This window comes from Lissotriton helveticus, chromosome 8, assembly GCF_964261635.1.
Source record: "Lissotriton helveticus chromosome 8, aLisHel1.1, whole genome shotgun sequence".
Lineage (NCBI taxonomy): Eukaryota > Metazoa > Chordata > Amphibia > Caudata > Salamandridae > Lissotriton > Lissotriton helveticus.
In genome coordinates, this window is record NC_136069.1 from 212497063 (window position 1) to 212523047 (window position 25985).

The 25985-nt window shown below is 42.3% G+C and overlaps 1 protein-coding gene across 1 annotated transcript in view; it reads left to right on the top strand.

Moving 5' to 3' along the window:
- Positions 1-3152: 3152 nt before the first annotated feature.
- The window catches only part of TMEM50B (transmembrane protein 50B), a 91235-nt gene continuing 68402 nt past the window's right edge, over positions 3153-25985 (top strand). Inside the window, exons 1-2 of the mRNA XM_078656951.1 lie at positions 3153-3352; positions 22731-22891. Coding sequence (XP_078513077.1) covers positions 22793-22891 — 99 coding nt within the window. The 5' untranslated portion in view covers positions 3153-3352; positions 22731-22792. The remainder of the gene's footprint in view (positions 3353-22730; positions 22892-25985) is intronic.

Genomic DNA, 25985 nt, shown 5'->3' on the forward strand with positions numbered 1-25985 from the left:
CAGTGAAAGAATAGAAGACAGCCAGTCAAAGAGATGGCAAAGTTACTATGCTCCATGAGACAAAGACCCTATCGACATGCAGGGGCACGAATAATAAGCAGGGAAATAAATGAGAGTGGCAGTGAAGCCAACCAATGGTAAGCAATGGGCGTATGCCCCTGTATATTCTTGGTAAACGTACAATCAGTGTTGCCAGATTGGGCTATTTCCCACACAAATTGGTGATGTTTTCCCATTTGTGCGGGAAAAAACTTTCCTGGCAGGGGGGCTAAATTTGGGCTATAATGGGCAATGTGTGCGTGAACTTTTTGAAATTCGGTGCCACCCACGGCTTAACTAGCATTACCTAGTATAATCTCCAGGCTCGACACTGCTCAGCTCCATGGCAGGCCCTATTGTAACAAGGCAGTCAACCACTGATAGCACAAAAGCGCAATCATTGTTGGCTTTTCAAGGTATTTGCTTGTCCCTTCTTTGCTTTTGAATTCTCCGTCACATATTCTGAATTGGACTTGTGCAGACCACTGTTTCTGCCCTTCAACCACCCTAGCCTACTGTTACATCCTATCATTCGACAGACCAAGACGTCCTAATAACCAGCATCCGTCAGTCAGTAGCAGTAACAATAAATGTGAATAGTGGTGGTCATGGATCAATTTAATGCAAGTAATTTTTAGCATACTTCATTAAGCAATGCAGGAAGATACAGCAAAATGCTATCAGTATTTGTTTTTAAGTGTTTATATGGCTTGGGCAAGGTTTGCACAATGTAAAAGTGCAAAAGAAAAATTGTGGTTCTGCCTGTTACCTATGCTCTATATTGTACGCCAGGCCAAAGTATTATCAATTCCGATTTCCATGCTTGACCAAATTGTGGTATTGTAGGCCAATCATTTTTTCCCACTGAGCCTCTTTTATTCATTACTACATATGCAAATGCCTTCAAATGCGTGACTTCAGGATGTGTGTTGTACAAAAACGTCTTACGTTTACCCACAGCAGTAAGGTGCTGGAGCTGTCAGTGAATTGATTCGCCTGCAGGGGTGCTGATGTCTTATAGTGCCAGAATGCTGTGCTGGTGCTCCACAGTCATTGTGTGCTGGAAGTCCAGTAGCGTAACAAAACGAGCCCCCCTTCTGTAAACTCCAAGGAAGGGTCTCTGTACTCACTCAGGAGCTCTCGGGCCAGGGTGCTGTGCTGAGGGAGCCCCCTGGAGCTTTTTTACGCCACTGGGGCAAAGTGATTGTGTTCTAGAAACCAATAGTCATTGGGTGCTATGGGAAGGGGCACAGATAGTGGTCACAGAAATTAAGCCCTGTTGAGCCCCGTGTTGGTGTGACAGGTTCCCGCAATGGCTGTCTGATAAGCATGAACAGTGATTCTGATTCTGATAAGCTGTGGGGGATAACAGTGATTATGGAAATTTGGCAACAGGGCATGCACGTGGATTTATGGAGTCCCCCAAACTATTTTAAGAAGGGAAACTTCATCCCTCTTATCTTGGGGTCAAGGGAGGCTGAGAGGTGTTTGTAGTGTCACTTTGTGTCTCACTGCTTCATCTACTCGCATTTTGGAAAAGTGTAATTAAGGTGTTTTCAAACCTCCACTGGCAGCGTCCTCCATCTGTGACAAAGGCTAAAGTAGAAAAATAACTTTAATCTTGTGCCTGCTCACCTTTGTTATATTATGTGGTATTGATTTGTTTAGCACACTAATCACCCAAGAGGGTATCCAGGCCCTTGGGCAGGTGTGTAGGTTTTGGTCCCCAAGGTGTTTATACGAAGAGCTTCTTGCGGAACTCAGGGAGTGAGGAGTAGGCTCTGATGTTTTGAGGAAGGTCGTTCAGTGTCTTCGGTGCAATGTAGGAGAAGGAGCAATCTCCAGTTTTGCCTTTGCGGATGCAGGAATGTGTGTGAGTAATAGTGAGGCGGAGCATAGGTGTCTAGTGGGTTGGTGAAAGTGTATGCGGCTGTTCAGGAACTCTGGTCCAGTGTTGGGAGACGTTTGGATTGGCTGGAGTGAGTGGGGCTATTGAAGAAGAGCTCTTTATCTGAAAGTGAGATTTACAAAGAGTGAGGGGACACGGGGCCTAGGAGTGAACGGGGGAGGCACAGGGGGCTAATTTAAGAAGGTACCATCGGAAAAGCGTGGAGTCAGGAAGTACCATATGACACACTGTGAAACTGAAGACTCACCAGGGGGCACACTAGGAGACAAAGTGGTGGGGACGCATGACCATTAGCTATTCTTAGAAACTGGCAGGGTACAAGGGACAGTGAAAGACACTGAAGAAGAAGTGGCAGGCTGAGCCACAGAGAAGATGTTAGACCAACAGCCTTGGTGACGGTGACAAGTTGAGAGCCTAGGCAGGCACAACACAATACATACAGCATGCAGAGACACTTGGGGGTGTGGGGTGGGGGGGGGGGTACACTAGATACACCAAAAAAAACAATAGGAAGTGTTAAGGAACAAAAAGCCTTTGCATACAGCGAGGCTATAGTAGTTATTGGAAGAAATGATCAAAATAAATTATCCCCGCGAGTTTTGGCTTCTTGTAGCGAAAGGTGGATTATAGTTTACTCTCACATAGTTCATTCATCAATACCAGAGTCAGGTTTGAATTTGTGCGACAGAAAAACTAGTAAAAAGGCCACAGTGGGAACTGATCTTTAAAATGAATAGTTACTTGATAAAAATTTGGACATGATTGCTAAATGCATGGTTGACCTCCTACTATAAGCGTTTTGATAATAATTGCCTCCACTTGAATGGAAGTCAATTGGGGAAATACATTCCAACGATTTGTTTTTAAAGTCTCACACTTTCCTGTTCTAAAATGTTGCCATTTATGGGCTACAGTAGGCCCCTGTCCGTTTTTCATTGGTTAGGTGACTTCTGAAACTGATTGGCTTGGGATATCCCCCTTCGCACATTGTTTATTGGCTGAAGTCGTGCACTGAAGGATGCACGTGCACTGCATCCTCTAAACACCTTTGTTGGGCCTCCACATCTAATGTCAAAGAGGGACACACACTAACGTAGTGCTAGTTGACCTCATACTTCTTCGGGTCTTCTTCAGCAGCTAAAAAGAATTTTGAGACGCTATCCGTCGACGAGAGCCATCCGGCGTGCACGTATGTGACGTGCTTGTCACCGCCTGCAGCCGTCTCTTGTCCTATCCTGTGCGAGCACCGCGGCTCTGCGCCAGCCCAGACTCCGTCCTGGTTCCTCTCCGAGTGACACTTTGGTTGCCCCCAGGACCAGGTAGAGCTTGGTAGCTCCTGACTTCCTTGGCCCTCTACCGTTCCTACAGTAACCGACCTCCGGCTGTGACGCTGCCAGGGGACGGGTGAGTGTGACACCCAGGTGCTTCACCCACGTCACTTATTACCTGTCTTAATGATATGGGCTGTGGACTACGCTGCAGCCTACACATTCATCTGAGTCACTTGTCTGGGAGTTATCAGCTGACTCGATATGTCATCAGAATCACTTTACAAATCATTGTGTGTAAAGTGTTTTCTTGGTTTTGAGCTCTTATGGTATCATCTCTTGGACTTGAGGTGTAGTCTGTGAGATGTGGCAGGAGTCCTCCGCAATCTTTGGGAAAATGTGGGCACTCTTCTTTTTGTGTTCACACATGAGAATCAGGGCTTTGCCCTCTTAAATTGTTGTCCTAATTTTTTGGGGGGAAGTTACCTTGTCAGGATGTTTGTTACATTTAAGCTGTCAAGTTTTAGGTTCATTTACAACGTTGCCAACTTTCAAGATATCTTCAGTAGTTTTGCTTTTGTTGTCTAACTGGATGCTGAATATTACTAACTTCTCAAAAACTTTATGATTTCCCTTAATTGCTAGGCCGAATAATCTTTTGCTATTTGGTGTTCTTTGCACGTAGTCTTCTTAACTTGTTTACTCATATAAATTATTCCCACCAAAATGTGTAATTTTTTTCCCCCCAACATCTTTGGGATTTCAAAGGTACCCAGTGTTTGTGGATTCTGTTGGAGGGAATCGGACTCATGTAGAAAATTCTTATTTTTTGGGGGGGGGGGGGGATAATGGGGAAACAGTGCTGTGTAAAAAAGCATATTTTTTTACGGGCATCAACAACATGTTTCCTGTGCTAGGATCACCATATTTCAGTAAAAAGCACAATTGTCTCAAACAATCGTTTTTTACCACAGTTTTTCTTTTTTCTAAGAGGTAATCATTTTTCCTGATTTGTGTAGTTTCAACCTACATGTAGTTTGAGGAGGGAGCTGGTGTGAAACATATGGGTGATCCAAGAAAGCTACACACTTTTGAAAGTTAGAGAGAATTTGCAGTTCAGCAAAGAGCCATAGTGCCAATATCGGCAGCCCTCCCCAAACATGATGAGTTATCAGCATGCACTGCAATACATAATCACTCCACACACGGTTTGTTGGAAAACAGTTGCTGCAGGTTTATATCATACAAGAAGTATGCCAATGTGGTGGGTTAAGTTATGGGTGATCCAAGTGCAGGCATCGGTGAATGAACTAAGCTGCCCTGCCTGCCTGATGAGCCAAACTACACCTTGGCCAACCCTACTGGTGCTTCCATTTATCTGGGGGATTTCCCACGTTAATTACTGTGGATCCCAAGTCCATGACTTAACTCGTGCCTTTTAAGGGGCGGAGCGTTGCCAGGCAAGCCCCCGGTTGTTCAGGTGTACAACTTCCCAAAGGACTAGCTGGGGGCCTACGTTTCGCCCAGTGTTCTGCTGTAATGACTCCTGGGGTTTGGCATAGGACACCCCTGCTGTGCTCCTAGAAATGGTACCCCTATGTACCAATCAGCCTCCAGATCACCCTATAAATCTGCCATCGCTCTGGATGTGACAGTGGTCACATCCAGGGCTCCCCCACCAAGGTAGGCATTTGCTTCACTTGCAACCCGCAGTTACAAGGACTTTACCCAGGTCCAACAGGAACAAGTCCATGCCAACCTCTGACAGGTGTTCTCCGGCTTCCTCAAAGTACCCAATGGCGCGCTGGCATGTATCAGTCCATGTCTTATGAAGCCAAAACCCCTCTGCTCTGTTTACTTACGCATGGTGCTGTTTACCCTTCTGCAAGAATGTTTGATGTCCCCGTGCCAGACTCTCCGTAGGGTAATCTCAGACCACCATAACTTGCAGTGCGCCATGCATTTTCTGATCTCGCCCATTGTGGATTTCATTGCCTGTCTTAGCGCACAGCGCCCCATAGACGTAAGGTCATTGCCACCAAGGTGGATGACTGTTGTCCCCCCCGCCAATCTCCGCTGCAGTATATTGAGGAACTTTGCCATCACATGGCCGGGAACCCTAACCATGCTATCTGTGTGTGGTTGAACCTGTTCCTCCAGGTTCTGGTCATTGCTCATTGCACCACCCTAGTGATGAATGAGTGTCCAATCACCACACCCCTGACGAAATAAAGAAATGCTAATTTGATCACACACTTTAATTGTTGCACACATAATACACAAATATGACAAACCACAATGAGAAAAGCTTAACGAATGCACACAGCAAGCTGATGACACGCCTCTTCAAACCACACTAATTTACACTGTCTGCCACCCTTGAGCCTTCTCACCCCTTATGGGCAAATATAACGCTTATAACACTGACAGTCCCACCGCCCCACCTTCTTGATGCGATCGGGGTGAGGCCCACCTTAAAGGCTGCGATTGCCGCTCCAATATGAAAAGAATGACTGGACTATCGTTTGCTCATCCCAAAGTTTCCTGACAACTCTAAACCTGACCTCATCACTTGATATCTTGTGAGGAGCATGAGGTCCAGATGTAAAAATAGGTAGCCCTCTGTGTTGGCTCCGTGGGCCAAGTAGTTTGAGACCAACTTTACCGGGTATTACTTCCTGTTGACCAGGGGCTGGAGCACTATGACTGGGCGGGGGGATGTGTCGGAATGTGGCACGAAGGTGGCCGCCCCCATACATCGGTGCACCACAGGCAGCCTCATTTTTATAGCTCCTCAAGGTTTGCACAAATAAACCAACTGTTGAAATAACGGAAATGAGTAGGAAAAATCAACCATTTGAGGCAACATTTTCGTCTGTAAATTCTTGACATGATGGCCAATTTACGAAAGCTATATACTGTTACTTCCAACAGACCCTTCTGGTTGCGCCAATATATAGGATTTGTAGGTTTCCCAAAAACCCACAATACCCAGAGCCAACAACTGAGCTGCACCGTACAATGATTTTTCATTGCTTACTTACTAGAATATTTCCTATGGTAAAATATAAAAAATTAATATGAAGGAAACCTATGTTTTTCTGAAAATGTTGACAAGATACAGAGTTTAGGAACATTGGTTATTGTACAACTCCAAATTTGTGGTTAACCATACTATGAAGTGATCCAGAGGGCATCTTGCAAAAATGTCTTCTTTCTTCCACACTGACTTACGTTTGGAAGCCACAAATGCATTTGGTAATAACAAATGTTCTTCTATTCTGTGACCCGTACATCTTTCAATTTATAACAGTATCCCACTTGTGTGTTTAGGCCTAGCACCTGCGACACAAAATGCCCCAAAATGCAACCTGGAAACTTCATGTTTCACCCAGTAGAATCCACTCTTTTTTTACACTGTGAAGGGAAACATACTTTACAACAATGTTTTAACCATGCAGTGCCTTTACTACGCAACCTTTACAATGCAAATCTTTACCACACATATTCCCTTACCACGCATGGTAAGTATAATTAAGGTAAGTGTGTGTGTGTATATATATATTGGGTTGTTAGGGTTCTTTAGGGTTAAGGGTTGCAGGTGCATAGGGTAATAAGGGATTTTTTTAGGGTTAATAGGTGGGTAGGGGCATCTGGTGGTAAGGGTATTTTAGGGGTAGGTACAGGCATAGAGTAATAAGGGATTTTATTAGGGTTTAGGGTGGGTAAGGCTAAGGGTATAGGGTGGTAAGGGCATTTTAGGGTTTTGGGGTGGGTAAGGGTATTGTGTCGGAAGGGTGTTTTTAGGGTTTTGGGATGGATAAGGGTATTGGTAAGGGTATTGTTAGGGTTGGGTAAGGGTATTGGGCTCTAAGGGGATTTTTAGGGTTTGGGGTGGGTAGAGGTATTGGGTGATAAGGGTATTTTTTGGGGTTTGGCTGGGTAAGGGCATAGAGTGGTAACTTTTTTTTAGGGTTTAGAAGCAATAGGTAGGGGCAATAGGGTAGTAAGGGTGATCAATAAAGGGAGGTTTGAGGGGGTTCCCACCAATAAAAATTGATTAATAAAAAAAAAAAATATATATATATATATAAATATGTCATACAATCCAATATGAATAGCTGTGGATTTTGAGCCGCATCTCTGCTGGCACCCAGGGCAACCTATCAATCAGTCACTCATTCAATCAATCATAGCATTTGTAAAGCGCACTACATACCCGTGAGGGTCTCAAGGCGCTAAAGGGGGGGGTGGGGGTACGCTGCTACTGTTCGAATAGCCAGGTCTTGAGGAGTCTCCTGAAGGTCAGGAGGTCTACGGTCTGCCGTAGGTGGATGGGAAGGGTGTTCCACGTCTTGGCGGCGAGGTGGGAGATTGATCTGCCATCGGCGGTCATTCTTCGGATGCGGGGGATGGTGGCGAGGGCGCGGTCTGAGGAGCGGAGCTGGCGGGTGGGGGTGTATCGCTGAGTCAACTTTTGAGGTACGCTGGTTTGGTGTCGTGGAGTGCCTTGTGTACGTGCGTGGGTGAGGAGCTTGAAGGTTATCCTCTTGTTGATGGGGAGCCAGTGCAGGTCCTTCAGGTGGGTTGCGATGTGGCTGTGGCGGGGGATGTCGAGGAAATTTCTGGGTTCTGCGGGGAGACACAAATTTCATACCACCCAGCATTCTCCAATATCTCCCAATAAAAATGGTACCTCACTTGTGTGGGTGGGACTAGCGCCTGTGTCAGGAAAGGGGCCTAAAGCACAATCTGGAGACATCAATATTTCCTATAAAAAAAAAAATTACCTGATTGGCAATTGGGTCAGCTGTTGTATTTGGGCCTGGGTTTGGGCTCGACAGCCCAGGGAAACCTACCAACCCCAGACATTTAAAAAAACTAGACGCCTGCGGGAGACCAGGGTGGTGTGCTCGTGTGGATCCCACAACGTTTTCATACCCAGAATGCTCTGAAAACTTCAAACTTTACCTAATGTAGTGCATTTTCCTTGTATTTCGTTGAAGTAAACTACCAGATTCCACAGGGAGCAGCAAAATTCCTACCATCCAGCGTTCCCCCACTTGTCTTGGTAAAAACGCTACCCCACTTGTGTGGCTGGCTTAGTGCCTGGGACAGGCACATATCAAATCTATAGGAGTCCTAGGGGGACTAGGGTGTTTACCCAAAATCGATCCTGGAAGGTACTGTGGGGAAGGATGAAGGGGCTGAAATATTCCGACCGAGCACCAATAAAGTGAAATCAGCCATTCGGCTGATTTCACTTTTAATGCAATGACTTTATAAATAAAAAAAATAGCCATGGGCTACAGTTGAAGCTCCAGAGGGATTTCTTGCTTCTTCATCTAGGGCGTACTGGTCATGTTCTCAGCGCATGTGTCCAGAAAGTCCTTAGCACTTAAGTGATTAAGTTCAGGATCTTGAGAATGTGATATGATACTGATGGTGTGAAAAGAATGAAGGCACTGTCAGACTAATCTACCTGTGTACGTTGTGGGCGCGGCCTTTAAAAGCTGTCCTTTTCTGATGTTAATGTTTGAGGTGGTTGTATAACTGTTGAATACTTTTGTCTTGGAAAATCAGCAGAAAAGGATGTGTGGGTGTTGGAAAAAAAACGCTACACAAAGTATGAAAAATGTAAAGACAAAAATAAAATTTAATCACTGACACAGGCAACAAGAGGATACATCCATATCATGGTCAGCATAACCCTAGAATGCACTACTTCATTGGATATATTTATATGTTTTCATAAACAGAGCTTTTGTGGAGATTACATGGTTCCAACCAAACAAAATCACATTAGCATAATGTAGGGGCATAATGTGAGATAGCGCACATTCAACCTTCGAAAAGGTGCAGAAATGTAAACCGTTGGAGCAAGTAATTGGATTGAGAATTTCTCGCATTCAATGGCAGATGTATGAAACTGAACAAGTAATTTGTGGCACAGCCTGGTATTATTATTAAGATTAGCAAGAAAATGACAGCTGCTGTTAGAGTTACGTTGAGGCAAATCATGAAAATTTCACATGGGTTTCTACATTTATGTTTGAGGTGAGTATGTGTTGGATATTGGTTTTTGGGAAAAGATCTTGAGACGAGCTTTATGAACAGTGTAGGTATGTGACGTATTGTCTTGTGACTATAAGAATGAGTACTACAATTTCCATGAAACTTTTATTGTCTTTGTAATTTAGTTGCTATATCTGCTAGGTTTGAGTTCCATCTACAGCAGTGTTGTGGGTGGCGCTCTCTTGCAATTGACAAGTCTCTGGGGGATGTCTTAATTTATGGCTTTTGGATTTCCTTTGCTTGTGTTTGTTTCTTTTGGAAGTTTTTTTATCACATTGATTGCAAGATGGGCTCTTTTTGCTTGCAATTTGTACTTCGCTATACCTTTGTTGTGACTAATGAAGGACTATTCCCAGAAGGGGTTTCTTGGTATATTTCTCCTATGGCTTCTTTTTTTATTTAAATTTTTTATTTTTCCAAAACCTTTATTGAGGAATTACAAGTCAGGTACAGTACACTGTGCAACAAAAAAATGCAACGCGACACATTGGAAGCCAGTTCAAGCAAAGAAAATGAAATCAGCAGTCCCTCACGCGGGCCCCTGAGGTGCAAAGGCATGTTACACAGACATCATAAAAATATAAGAGGGGCCCTTCTCGCAGGGGGAGCACCACCGCCACTCCTTTGTTGAAGATGAGACATGTGACAGGGCCTAAGATGGAGGGGGGACGGGAGGACGGATACGGATAGCACCGGCGGCTGCCGCCGGCAAGGAGCCTGCGGGGAGCACGGGAGAGGCGGCGCCGCTTGGGGGGGGAGCGGGAATGAAGGTAAGTCAACAGAGGACCCCAAATATCAACTGGTCGGGACCTAGCGGGCATTAAATCCCCAAACTCCGATAGCAAAGTTTGATATCGAGAGGCGTCCTCTAGCCAACTGTTAACCCTGGGAGCAGGCCTACGACCCCAGCACATGGCCACCATGCGCCGGGCCAAGACAAGCAGCATATCGATTAGACGGCAGGAAGCATCTGGACAGAATTTTACAAAGCCAAGTAGGCACATGGTGGGATCAGGGGATACTGTGGTGCTAGTAATTGCCGAGACTGTGGAGCACACGCCTTGCCAGAACTCTGCGACCCTGGGGCACAGCCATACCAGATGCGCGAAATCTGCAACAGGGGCGCCGCAGCGCATACAGGCGTCGTTGGGTATGAGCCTTAGCTTGTGGAGCTGAGCAGGGGTGCGATATATCCTATGCATCCTGTAGCTTCTTTGGTGGCAATAGTCAGTTTGAGGGGCCTTTCTGCACAAGTGGTAGCAGGTAGGCAATTTCTACTTTTGCCACAAGATCTACTATAATTGTTGTGTCTCACAGTTTGTTATCTTAAAGAAGGTGGCACTATATTTTCTGGTGTTCCTTGGTTGCATTTATCAGTACAAGGACATCCTATCCTGTTTCTTTATCAGGGAACATAAAGCACACAAACTTGGTTTTAAGGTAAGCTAAAATGTCTTTGCTAACAAAGCAATTTTCCAGATTTTAGGTATTTGGAAGGGATGGATTCCGTGGACGCCTGAGAGTGAAGGGGGTCTGTTGTAGTCATTTCACTGAAGCAAATATTTGGCCTATCTAATTTTTTTCCAAGTCAGTTTTAATGCATTGAAAGAGGAGTTCAAATAGGATTAATGCAAGCCCTTTCCAATGGGTCTTCACTTATCCTTTGTAGTGAGGCAGACTGCTGTCAGCAGTCCGAGAAGAAGGTGAAGTTTCTTTAAACTTTGGATACAGAGTTATTCAAATGTGTCTCTCACATTAGAATACAATAGAAAAAAATTGCCAAAGGAAATGGAGAGCGATGTAGCAAAAAGCACAAATGATAAAACAATATAAAAATATTGCAAGTGGAGCTGGATATATGAATTTGGTGAGCAACGAACAAATGTTTGACACAGCAAGTGCCCAGATTTAAGAATCTCCTCCTCATATATTTGCTGCTTAATATTCAGGTTAAAATATGGATACTTTTGACTTTTAGATTTTATAATTGATAGATGCCATTCAGCTTTCTTATTGGCTACATTAACATCTTGTGCACATTGTTATGATTGATCTTACCACGAAAATGTTGGTAAGATGATGAAGTAAAAAATCGAAGTTAACATACAATAAGTCAAATAAGGCGACTTTAAAACCAAGGAGAATTTGTGTACATCCATGATGTAAAGGAGTGCTAGCAAAGAAAAAATTTATTTTGTATAGAAAAGACTCGAAATCCAATACAACTGGTTTTTCCTGTCGTATGCAAACCTCGAAATCCAGTACAACTGGTCTTTTATTGTTATGCACAATAAAAAAAGGGTGACAAAATTCTTGTGACTCACACCAAAATATATATGTGCTCAGAAAAGTTAGAACAGACTGACTAAAGCTCAAATATATATTTCCGAGTGACACACACTTTTATATAGTCTAGTCCGTCGGCTAGACTGCCAACTTTATGGCAGGAAACCAGGGTTCGAGCCTCGGGGTCAATCCTGTGATTCTGGGCAAATCACTTAATCTCCCCGTGCCTGAATGTGTAAGTAACCGGTGCTCATGTAAAGCGCTCCAATACCTTCGGGTCAAGTTTGCGCTATATAAATATGCAAAAAAAAATAACAAGAAAACACTGAAGGGACCATGAATGTGGACTAATTAATAACATAAGCATCATTGAAACAAATATTTTTTAAAGATATGTTGCTTGGTTCCATGTGGACAGTCAAGTTTTGTGAAATCTAGGTTATCCTAGGTTTATCCTCTTGTATCATCTGTTTACATACTGCATTTATTCTTTACCAGTGTAGAAGTCCCAGAATACAAGTACATTAATTGCCATTCAAAATTAAATATACTAATAAACATTTAAAAAAATGAACAATTTTTATGCTCCAACATATGCCCAAACCTCTAATACTAGGCCCAAAAGTGTAACAGAGATGGGCAAGCCAACACATATCTGGGGAAGACGACCCACGGATCTGGATAGGCCCTAAGAGTTTGTGCACAAAGCCAGCTAGGAAATGCTTGCCATGTAAATCGTGAAACAAACATCATGCTAACATTTGTTCAAAATGAAAATAACCTTTAACATTTCACCTTAGTACATATTACATCACATAATTATGAGGCATTTATAGACATTTAGGGGCCGATTAGGATCGCGGTGAATCCGCATCCTCCGGGCCGGCGGAAGCCACCGCCGGCCCGGAGGATGCGGATTCACCGCTGCGGAGGCTCCAAAGACCCACCGCCAGATTAGGATGGCTGGTGGGTCAGGAAGACCGTCCGCCGCTTTTCCGCCGCGGTCGCATTCCGACCGCGGCGGAAAAGCTCTGATATGGTGGCGGTGTTTATCAGACACGCCAGCCATATTAGGATGGGGCAGAAGACATGCTTTTCCGTGGCGGCTTTTCCGCCGTGGAAAAGCATGTGGTCTTTCGTTTTTGGGGGCTCATTGTGAGCCCCCAGGGTGTTGGGGGTGGGGGGTGCACATGGGGGGGGTACCTGCATATGCATGCACAAAGCGGCAGGCACCGCGCGGTGCCTGCCGCTTTGTGCATGCATATGCAAAGCATGCACTTTTAACCTTGCGGCGGGCGCTGCTCCAAGCAGCACCCGCCGCAATGTTAAACATAGGGTATGTGACCGCCAGGGTGGCGGTCACATCCTAATCTGCATGGAGAGAACGCCGCAACCCCTGCGGAAGTTCCCTCCACCTCCGCCATCCTAATAGGCCCCCTAGTTTTTAAACAGGAATTTAGAAACATTCAAGCCCCCTACCTTGACAACAATGCCATTAGTGAACTAAGGGTCAGGTCAGTGGTCATGCACATCCTACATGTGGCCTAGATTCTTATTATGCATGGAGCAACATTATTGTCTATTAAATCAAACATGAGAGGTTTTTGTACGACACACGTCCTGAACTCAAATATTTCTATGCACTCTCATGTTATAATGAAGAGAAAGGAGGCATAGTGAAATAAAGTATTTGCCTAGGACCTAACAGGTTGGTGCATCAGAGAACCCTGACTAGGTTTTTGGGCTTCACATTGTCCAAATCCGCCAATAGGTGGGTACCACCTACTCCTGCTTGCTTTACATGAACAAATAATGCTTTGTCTTATTCTTGGCACTTCAGGTTAGAACATGGGTGGCATGCAGATACCACATGATAGCATGGCTTACCCGACTCGAGGGTTTAAGTGGACTTTTACGTGAGACAGGCCGCTGGCTTGAGACTTCAGTGACTTGCCCAAATCTAATGTATAAACAAGTGTTAACAGTATACGTAACTGTCATGTTATTTAAATTAAGATACAAGAAATAAAGAGGGCCACAGATTTCCCCAAAAAGATAAATCTCCGAATCCGGATCGTCCCTTCAAGGAATTTACTAACTTCTCAAAAACTATATTGCTCTGATGCTGTTTACATCAAATTTTGTGAATGTTTAAATATAATGTATCTGGAAAAAAAATAAAGCATGGATGTCTTACCGCTCTTAACCTTAGTTTACCTTGAATATATAAAGTAAAATGTTGCAAAATGATTGCAACAAAACTATTTTGTTAGGTACATAAAAGCCAAAATAGATGCATTCCAAAAAACCAAATAGCCTTATAAAGTGCTAGGTATCATGCTTGACATAAATAGGGCAGCTATATGTGGTAGCTTGGTGGCGATAACCATCCTGTAAAGGGATATGGGCCTAATGGGAGTACATACGGATATTACTATAAAATGTAGGATTTGAGAAGAGATTTGCCAAATATTTAATCTTCCTCTATACCTATTTATACTAATGGTATTAACTGCAAGCTAATTTAACTTGAATGTGGCACATATAACAAATGTTCTTTGTCACCACTGATACTTGCTGTTGCAATGGAGAGATTGGCTAATCAATTGAGTGGGCTGCAAAGGAGAATTGGATCACATGGTAAGCAGATTATTGGCTACGTTTTCCTTATAATATCAATTACTCAATGGACCACTGAAAATTTCTCTGGTAAATAAGTCCAATAAATCCAGGATGGGATAAAGCAGTTTAATGAACAGAGTACAGTACTGCTTGCTCAGAAATCCAAAGCAGAATGAGATAAAGAATCATTCTAAATTAAGTAATAACTAACAGCAGTGCATGCGCTCATTTGAAAATATACAAAAGAAATTTAACGGAACAGGGGAATAAAAAGGAAATAAACATTTAAACACTGGAACATATCTTTCCCCTTAGGAAAATTACACAGACAATTTAACACAATTAGAAACTTGTTTTTACATTCCATACTTTTCCATCTTGGGTAACCACACTGTTGCGATTCACCTTCACAACCTTAATCTGTTTACCAAATTTCATCTTACCTTTCGGAACCAAACCAGGTCTCCTAAACCTCAACTCTCCAACTTCAAAGTGTGGTACTTTTACTTTCATGCGTAAATCATAAAATAATTTACCTCTATCTTGTTTTTGTTTCACAGTATGAGCAACATCCTCTTGTTTAATTTCTTCAGGATACGTTTTCATGACTTTTCCGAACTACCATGGACAGAAATTTGATACAGGTTCTCTACCTTTGAGTAAACGGAAGGGAGAAACTCCTGTAGTTGAGTGGGGAGTTATACAGTATAACCATCATTTTTCTCTCAATTTATCCTTCCAAGTTGAACCAAAATTCCGTGCCCATAAAATATCTTGTTTAAGCACTCTGTTGTACCTTTCAACTTGACCGTTTCCTTGTGACTCATATAATGCTGTGGTGACATGTCTAATATTCAAAACTTAAGAAAATCTGTCATGTCATGAGATTTCAATTGTACCCCATTATCAGAAATTAGTACATCTGGGAACCCCTCTCTGGCAAAGACTTCTTTTAAAAAATGTTATCACACTTTCGGTGGTGGCGTGTGGAACCAATTTTTACCACAGGCCATTTAGAATGGTAATCTTCCAATACTATAGCAAACCTGCAACCTTGAGGTAAAAAATTAAAGGGCCCTGCAATGTCTAAGCCCACCTTCTGCCATGGAAAATCTGGCCATGTGACAGGAATAAGTGGAGCATGATCACAATTGAGCATTTTTTCACTACTCACACACTCAGGGCATTCTCAGACTATTCTGTCAACAAACCTATCTAAACCTGGCCACCAAAATATTGATCTTATGAGTCTCTACATGGAGGACATTCCCAAATAACTTTCATGACTCATGGATAACATTTGATTGCGAAACGAAAAGGTGGAATACATTTTCCTTTCCTGAATATAAAATCACCTTCTATAACCAGTTTATCAGAAATGTTCCAAAAAAGAAATAGTTCCACACAAATCTAATTTTTAGGGGGCCAAGCAATTGACCTAAAAGTACATCATCATCCATCCCTTTTTTCCACTCTTCCTGAGAAATGGAACTGAACTTCTCTGACATAACTTCGGAAATGTCAGCATCAATTTCTGGCACATCATCATATACCACATCAGCTTCACATGGAAGTCTGGACAAACAGTCTGCTGTAACATTGCACTTTCCTGGGACATACTCAACAGTGAAAGTATATTCTTGCAGACAAGACATTAATCTCGCAATACGGGATATGGCATTGAAACCACCACCAGGAGATACAATTGAAATAAAATTGAAACTAAAGGCTTGTGATCCTTTCTCAAAACAAATCTCGCTCCCCAGATATAGTTTCTAAAATGTTCAACCCCCCATACACATGCCAATAACTCTCTCTCTATCACAGCATACCGTCTCTCAGTTAGATTAAGCATCCGGGAGGCAAACACCACATTCCATTCGTCCTTCCCTGCACACTGAGACCACACACATTCCAGACCATATAGACTGGCATCCACAGTGAGCACACAAGTTTTTCCTATATTATTATTATTTCTTTCTTTATTCGGAATTTCACAAGGAAAACCATAAAAGGAACATTAAACAATACAATTTACATAATTACACAAACATGCAGATTATATGTAAGTTCCAAAGAAATTCATGCAAAAAGTTTTAAATGTAGGAGCAGCCAACATCTCTGATTTGATCTTATCAAATGCTTCTTGTTGTTTTATACCCCAGACAAACTCAACATTTTTCCTCAGTAACTCTCTCAACGGTTCCATCTTTGAAGCAAAATTCATAATGAATTTGCTATAATACTCACAGAGACCTGAGAATGATAGCAACTTATCCTTAAAATCAGGTGCTGGAGCTTTAAGAATTGCATCAACCAAGGATTTTTTTGGAACACCACCCTCTTTGTTAAGAGTGTGTCAAAGATACTCAACTGCATCTTGAAAGAGTTTACACTTGTTTTTTTTAAGAGTTAGCCCATACTCCTTCAGAATGGAACAAACTTCATTTAAATGCTTAGCATGACTTCCTTTGTCAGGAGAATAAATAAGGATATCATCCTGAAAACATTTTACCCACAACTGCATGTTCTTGAAAATATGGCGCATAGATCTCTGAAAAACGGAAGCCGCTGATGCCAATCCAAAAGGCATCCTTTTGAATTGGAACAGACCTTGTGGCGTGATAAATACAGTCATGTGGCGTGACTCTTCAGCTAACTCAATTTGGTGATAAGCCGACCTAAAGTCTAAGGTGGAGAAAACAGTGGCACCACCTCACATGCTCACAACTTCATTTATATTTGGCAAGGAATGGCAATCAATTAAAATATTAGCATTTAGAGCCCTGAGGTCAATGGATAACCTCAAAGACTTGTCAGGTTTTTGTGCAACACAACCGGAGATACCCATTCAGACGATTCTACTTCCTCAATGACTCCCTCATCCAACATTCCTCTTAAAACTTCACTCAGTTCTTCTCTTACATTAGTTGGCACATTCCTGAGCTTCTGTCTGACGGGAATCGCTCCTTGTTTAAGTTTAATAGCAGTGTAAAACCTTTACGTTTTCCTAGGTTATCTGAAAACACTTCAGGGAACTCTCTTTCAATATTACTAATTTGAACTTCTTCCACTACCATCTCTGGTTCCTTACAACGCGGATTAAGTATGATCCCCAACCTCCACTGGTACCTCCAACCTAAAACATTAACCCCTTTTTTTGCTACATACACCTTGATGAATGCAGATCTTCCTTTGAAATGAACCTCAGACGCCATGTATCCTAACATCTCAATGGCGGAACCATCAAAACTTTCAGCTATGATGTCTGGAGGAGATAAGTCCTCCACGGATACAATCTTAGAGAGCTTCTCACAAAAGTAACCTTCCATAATAAAGGACCAAGGAGACTCAGTCAGCCATCAACTCCAAATCCACCTTAAGAAAGTTAATAACACACTTAGGTGAACTTAAAGTTTCTCCGAGAGAACAAACATCAATTACTGACACAACAATTCCTCTTTCATTCACTGGAACATCTTCCATTGACTGAACATCCCTAATGGAGGATATTCTACTGGAACTATTAGAAACACTTTTCCCTTTAATAATCATCCTTTTGAGGTCATCTTTGCAAGTTCTGGCAAAATGCCCCACTCTCCCACACTTAATACACTCCTTACCTGTGGCAGGACAAAACTTAAACAATACTACAGGGCTGGTACTACCACACCTAAAACATACAATAGACTTGTCATTCTTAGTACCTTGATAAGTAATTTTAGGAAGATTATTCACAGCACAGACTTCATCAACACACTTAGTGCTCCTATCACCTTTAGCATTAACCTCTTCAATAGTTTTCATTCATTTATCGGATTGTTCAAATGCTTTTGCAGTGGCTATAGTATCATGTAAACTGTGATTTTCTATAATCCACAACTGTTCTTGTTTTTTTATTACTTTTAACATTCACAATTATTTGATCATCATTTCGTCACCCATGACACCAAAATTACAAGAAACTACAAGTGTTCTGAGCACAGTTGAAAAGTCATCAAACGATTCAGAAGCCCTTGAGATCTTGTGTAAAACTTGTATCTGTTCAATGCTATGCTGGTGGTGGGTTTGAAACGTGTCTCCATACGCAACAAAGCTTCATCAAAAGTACTCATTTCCCCCGGTACTACAGGTAGAGTCCTGAAAACAGCTTGGCCCTCGGACCCTAAACAATTAAGCAGTATATTTTTCTTCCTCTCATTTCCCATACTGTCCCCATCAATAGCTTTCATATAAGTCAAGAATTCCTCCTTCCACCTAGACCACGGCATAGGAGGATCGCCTTTGGATTGTAGGAATTTTGTAGGGGGTTCAAATTGCATGGTAAAATATTAGTATAAAAGATTACTAACACAATGAAATAATAGAATCACAATTTTCCTTTTGGCTTAAATATGAGAGTCTTGCACAAAAAAATATACTTAACAATATAAAAGGTATGAAGGAGAAATAATAAGAAGAGAAAAGAAAAAAATATAGTTCCACTGAAGTATTCTCTCAGTATCTCCTTGTAGCGTTGCTTAAAATTCAAATCTAGTCTTGTAAATTGACAGAATTCTTCTTGCAGGAGATCGAGTAATATGCACCAAGCTTACCAAGCCACTTAAATCACCCGTGTGCTTTTGCGACGATTCATCAGTGTAAATATGTTCATAAAGCACAATTTAATCATCCAAATAAACAGCCGTTAACAAGAAATATGCGCGGTCAAGCGCATTGACGAATTGAAGGAAGAACAGGTAAACACAAGATGGCGGCGTTGCGTGTGACAAGACCGCGTAAGGATTACGTTGCGCAATGACTCGATCGCGTTAAGGTCAAATCCATCATAGCTTCAATGACTCCAACACACACAGGAATGCGCGTTGAACGCGATTTCTCCAAGACAACGAAATCCACACAGTAATGCCGGTCAGCAGGGAGCACGCGCTGAGACATGCGTTAAGAACTCCATTACTACAGCAACAGCACGGACAGGAAGGTAACAGTGAGATTCACAGGATGCGAATCTGTAAAAATCTCCAAATTTGTAAAAATTGTTTTTCTTGATGTAGGCATATGAGAAAAAGTCCATGGAAAGTTGGTGATAAGTACAAACAATACTCTCCACAAGTAACGCAGCAAGGTAAATCTTTGTAGATTCCAGGTAAAATTGGAGAAAATCCCAAAGTAATTGTACCGCTCCTGTGCCCCAAAGAAGCAGCAGGTACAGGTCCCGAGTCGCCAATTTAAAGTTCTCAGGTAAATAAGTCCAATAAATCCAGGATAGGTTAAAGTAGTTTAATGAACAGGGCATAGTACTGCTTGCTCAGAAATCCAAAGCAGAATGAGATAAAGAATCATTCCAAATGAAGTAATAACTAACAGCAGGGCATGCGCTCATTTGAAAATATACAAAAGAAATTTAAAGGAACAGGGGAATAAAAAGGGAATAAACATTTAAACCATGTAACACACACCTATTTACTTTATTGAAGATGTTTTCAGACCTTGTTTTACTCATTCTGAATTACATCAACACCATATCAATCCTTTGCTTTAAGAGCATGATTTAATTAAAATGAAAAATATGTTGGATTGAATTAAGAGAGAATTTAACATGTAGCTGTCTGTTTTTTTTGGGAGAATGTCTGTCTACCAGTAATATAATTTCAATGATCGTAATTAATGTTGTGAAAACACACATCACTTTCATCTCTTCCCAGATAAGTTAAATACATTTTACACATCTGAATCGAAGCATTGACCAACGTCATGATGTATGGAACCTTTTGCTTAATATGTTTTAAAGATGTGCAAAAATGGTTAAATATTAGAAAATTATCTCATGTCTGTCTATGGGGGTGATTCAGTATAAAATGATCTTGCCTAGAGAAATTAATGTATTGCATCGATTCAGCTCAAACAGATAGTTCCTTATTGAAATTATGGCAATTCATCTTATTGTAAATTTGGATAAATCTCTGCTCGATCAAAAATTTGCCACCCTGTTTGAATTAAGCGAATACATCTGGTAAATATGGATCTGTTCTATAAATTGGGCAAATGAAATGTTTTTCTGTACCTACAACTATTAAACTGCAACAGTTGGGATTTAACTGGTATGTAACCTTATAAAATCGGAATGGATCGAAAAGGGGATGGTTAAAAGCTGCGAGTGTGTCTACTGTATGTTTGAGGATTGATCTAAAACTAGTTTAATCTGGCATTCTTTCAGTGCTAATTCTATAAAGCAAACGTGATTAAGAGTATCCATGGGTATTTTTGGTACCTCACCCTACCTTTTTAAATAGGATAATGGAATGCACTGCTATTATTATAGTAACAATTTGTACTTTCTATGTGAATTAAAAACAACAATGTAGAGCATGTGTTATTGTCAAAATAACTATGATGATGCAGATTTTTATAATTGAAAATCTGCCTCACAGAGCAAATTAGATTGTGTTTAAAAATACTTCATGCAGGAAAGTGTTTTTAAATGTTTAATGTGCAAATGTAAACTTAGGAGACGATCTACAGTTTATTGTAGTAGCGTCATTTTGCAAATCCCTGAATAAATGAAATACCCATAACTGTTGCCACCATCTTACTTCCTGACACTCAGTTCCTTATTGCCATGTGAAATTTATTTCCAAGTTACACGTAAAGCATCCTGTTACCGTATGGTCAGCAGTAATTTATAAATGCTGAAATTTATTTATCACAGATTTTTATAGTTTGGGTGGGAGTAAAACTTTAAAAGTAACATAACAAGTATTTGTAAAGTGATTGTTCACCCTTAGGAGTGTCTTCGCCCTAAAACAGTTGTTTATTGTCCACTTAATGACACCTTCCAATATTAACTAATACTATCTACTTTGACTATTGTATCTGTTCTGTTTGCATTTATCATTGTGCCTTGTCCTGCAATATTGATTAAAATCTTTGTCATTGTCAAGAATTTTCTTGAATGGTGGCAATCCTTTTGCTGTACATAAGTTACTACAGACATGTTATTTCCCAATTAGTACTGCAGTGCTAAAATTAGGACAGAAACACATGCGCGCAATTTCAAATGAAACCATACACAGACTGTATAATAAACAAATGGCCATAAATATGTGATACCTATCTTCACAAAACAGCATACATTTTCTAAATGTTTGTTATGCTGAAATAGAAAAAGTATATGGGGATTATTAAGAGCTTGTTGGAAGTAGGATATCTGCAAATAATTGCTATATGTCTTGTTTGCCTCAGTACTGTATACCTGGCTATATACTCTAAATAGAGCGGACAGTACATTGCAAATTAGTTTTTGTCCAGCATCTGTAAAGCGCTAAATAATTCCCTAAAATAATTATTGGTGTTTGGTTCTTTAACAAGTACATATGTAACTAGAGGGATATATATAGTTGTAGTCAAGATCTATTCCAACCTAGCTTTAATTCTTAATTTGTCTGTGCACATGAATGAAAGTATTGCTGTCTTTTTAAAGGATGCGGACACTCTTAAAAGTCTAACATTTACTGTTCTTTTGTGTTGAATTTGTACCTTTCATTAATCTAGTAACTCCAGTCATTAGTAAGTCCTACTTGGGAATAACTGCTTTTGCTAAATCATTCTACACTGATATAAGCAAACGTTATTGTTGATAGAACTGACCAGCATAAAATAAAAAGATGCAGCTATGCAGAATCATTTTCCGATACCCTCATGCAGAGTAACAAACATTACGAAAACTAATATACACATATTTGATGGATGAACATTAAAAAATATACACATTGTAATATATCGTGGAATTCATGTAGCCTGGCCATAGTATTGGATACTATACAGTGAATGATTAACTATGAAAAAGACAGTTCAGGATACTAAGTACATATTCTTTAAAAGAGTTGCTCTTAGCCTTTGTTTTAGAGACCAGCATTCAATGAGCCAGGTGCTCACTATGAAATGCACTCTTATTTGTGTGTGCGTTCCTCGATCTGTATCTTTTTTTAATGTACTTTAGAAAGGATTAAAGAATATGAAATAGTGATTAATGTCGATTCTGAAACTATTGTGTAGCTTCTTCCCACATTTTAACACAGTATAAATAATATGTACAATTATGTTTGGGTGGGCGTCTCTTATCCTGTATGATGACTGTAAATGTTCCTCTCTTGCTTCAGCCTGGCTCTCTGTGATTCTACTGTACTCCGCGGTTGCTGTTGCTGTCTTATATCTTGTAGCTGTAAGTAGAGTAACCTATGTGGAATTTGGCACTCTGGTTTTCAAGTATCCTCATTAATGTATTTGGACTAGTGTCTGGCAGACACTTTTCTGCCTGGTCAAAGATGTACATATTTCCTGAACACCTATGACTCATTATGTATTATTTGCATTGCGTGCATATTACCACGTGTTAGCTACGTCACTGTCCTAACGAGCCCAGCAGGGAGCTCTTAAACATCAGTACTTACCTGTCACTATTATCGAAGAACAGACTTTTTCGACGTTTATCTACGTACCTTTACTTTCTACCCTTTTATTTTATGTTTAAGGTTCTAGGATTAATGATCCCTACATGTACAGGTGAAGAAAAGAAAACTGAGCAGAAAGTGAAATGGCAGGATTCCTAGATAACTTTCGGTGGCCAGAATGTGAATGTGTTGATTGGGGTGAAAAAAGAAACACAATTGCTTCTGTGATAGCAGGTGTTTTGGTAAGTGTTCCAGTAATTTCTATTTTCTTTTTAGACTTCAGTTTTGGTACTATCTCCTCTGTGTGACATTAAGCAAATGTAAAACCTAGACCAACAGGGGACCAGTGATGTATTCCCAGCAGTGCAAAAAGCATGATACCTGCTATTGAGAAACGTGGCATCCTAAATGTGGGAAATAACTTGTTCAGCTTGTACATATAGTGTCTGACATTCCATCAAGGTTTGATTCACCTGGTACAGTGGTTATGGCTCCGTCCTCCGTCTTCTTGTATTATCCATTTTTTAAAACATGTTATTTACTGAAATATAAAGCATGTCAGAAGCACAGTTGTTTACATTTTAAAGTCATTTTATGATAAGTTTTTAAAATGAGGGACTTGATTGCAGGTATGCTTAGTTTCCATTTGGTAGGTTTTTTTCACAAGGGAAACTTGGCTCACTAAAGTCCGCTTCCCATTACGCGTGGATTTGGTTACAAAAGTATTTAAAATATTTTGCAGACTGGCCAAGTGGGGATGCATCTTCTGTATAATTCCACTACCACGCTGATATTCTCGGCCAAATAGCTCTTAATATAAAAAAGTCACCCTTTTAAGCAAGTAAGTGTATGGTTTACATCCCCTAACGGTGGATGTGAAATTGATTTAGCTATCCTTAAGCTAAAGTTTTTATCCCTGTAATTTGACTTCATCATTAAATCAACCCATATGATTTTACTGAACCAGAATGTTCTTTTTATGTCTTGTCACCTTCTTCAGGCATGCCCTCTTAGTAAGGATGTAGACCTCAGTTGTCTCCTACACAAGTGTAAAGCTGGCATCACTAAATGTTAGAAGGTGGTCTGACACCAGGGGCCGCCCGGATTTTTTGCTTTTTGAGCACCTAATTGTTGAGCTTTTACTTTGGGGAGCCTCATAATCTGGGACTCGCCCACAGTGAACTCATAATGAAGGAGACTGCATGGAGATTTTACTGGTGTCCCCTCTGGCTTGACTAGGCCTCTGTGCAGCAGCTGGAGTATGGGGCACCGGGCTGGTTACATGTGTAGGGGGTGCACAGGGGAGATTCCTAGCGTGGGCAGTCCAGGAGCAGGTACATATTGAATGGTGTGGCAGGACTTACGCAGAATTGGGTGGTGACATGGAATAGGCTTTATACGCTGGAAAGAAACAAATCCGTGTGTTTTACTGTGTTTTCACTTCATTATTCCCCCATAGGGATGTGGGGCCCATGGCAAGAATGACTTCCACAAGGCCTACAGATTTCAGACATGCACTAAAGTCCATTGTAGTGGAGGTGAAAAGAAGTATTCTGCAGAGTCCAAAGTAATGTTTGTACTGCTTTTGGGTCGTCCAGAAATGTCATATTTCTCTGAGTCCCTGGCTGGGGTCTGGCCCTGGCAGGTTAGATTAATGCCCTTTCTTCCCTGAGCGAAAATCTTCCCTCCAAGGAAGGGAGATATGTGGAGCTACACGCCAATCCATCAACCGCTGTCGCTGGGTGCCAGGCACCAAGGTGAAGGCAGCACTGGGAGAAGGGGGGCCATGTGGCCAGAGACACTGGGCGACTCCATTTTGAACAACCCAGAGGCTGGACAAGAAGGAGGGAGCTCGGCAGGGAAGTGAGGTCACTGTTTGATAGGACACACAGAGACTTCATGCCAGCCCGTGCCAGTACTTGCACAGGAAGAGAAGCTCTCTCTGGGGTGTGGTCTGCTGAGGCGGAAGGTGTTGGAGCCTGGCAATGGGCAGTTGGAAGGAGAGACCCCCTGACTGTCACCCAGGCCCCTAACAGCACCAGAAGAAGCGCCCAGGACCGGTGCGCAGAAGCAAGGAGAAGAGAGGTGCAGGGAGCCAGTGAAGACCGCTCCCTGCAGAATGCACCCTCTTGGAGACCCAGAGGGCGAAGGTGAGTGCTCCCAGTGGCTGGGGACGCGATCAGGAACAAGAAGACTTGAAAATGGGGCAGATCGGACCCCAGGGGCTGAGATATGGCCACCCGGTAGGTATGCAACATTTGACCCCTAAGAAGTCCGATGACGAAGTGCGTTGGGCTCCGCCGCCGGTCTCAGAGATGCCCCCGGGGTGGGTCAGGTCCTGGGGGCTGCCCCCAAAGAGAAGTAAAGCCGGAGAGTGCTGTTGCGCTACCTGTGAAGGTGCCCTGCAGGGGGGCCAGGAGCCCACCCTGGCCCCCACTGAAGATGGAGGCGGGGAAGCGCCGTCGCCCCCCCTCTGCCCCCTGCGAGGAGGAAAGCCGGGGGGGGGGGCTCCCCAAGCTGCCCTCCATAGAGAAGGCATGCAGGGGTCTGGGACCCCCAGAAGAGCCTCCAAGAAGAGGCATGGTGCTCGGGGCCCGTGTGGGACCAGGCCCCAGAAAAATCAGCGCGAGCGGCCGGGGGTTGGCTCCCTGGGCCGCAGGACAGTACCTGGGGTCCGGGTGGGACCGGGCCCCCCAACGAGGCTGGAACACGGCAGAAGACCGCCGGCTGCATCAGCTCGGCTCTCCCCAGCACAGCGGGAGAGCCGCTCATACAATATTCACAGAGAGGAGCCTGAAGGGCCCCATAATGCCTTGCAAGGCATGGGGAAACTCAGGTTGGTGCATGGTGACCCCCCAGAGGAGGGGGGTCACCCTCAATGGTGAAAACGTGCTGAGGGGAGCTGCTGGAGAAGCGCAGTCATGGAGTGAAGGGCTGAGTTGGGGATGTGTTGAGAAGGGCATCCCCTGGAGGTGAAATGGTGGAATTGCATTGAAATGCATTTACTAATGGTTATTTCTTTTAGAGGAACTGAATTTCCGTGTTTAATGTGAGCACTGGTGTAAGACGAGGTCTTAAGCAAAGTGGGGTTATGTTGTCAGACATTCCTGCTAGGGTGTCTGGCTGTGTATGTGTAATCCTGTGATCTCATCTGTGATGCCTTTAGGGGCTGTATTTGCAAAGCATTCTAATGATACCCAAATGTGCTGAGTACATTCATTCTAAAGTGTGCGTCAACATGTATTCTTGCTGCTGCGCTTAGGTGAAGACCTCCGACTGCTAGCACCTTAAGATATAAAGGTGCATACTTTAAGGTCAGTAGGAGATGCTCAGTCA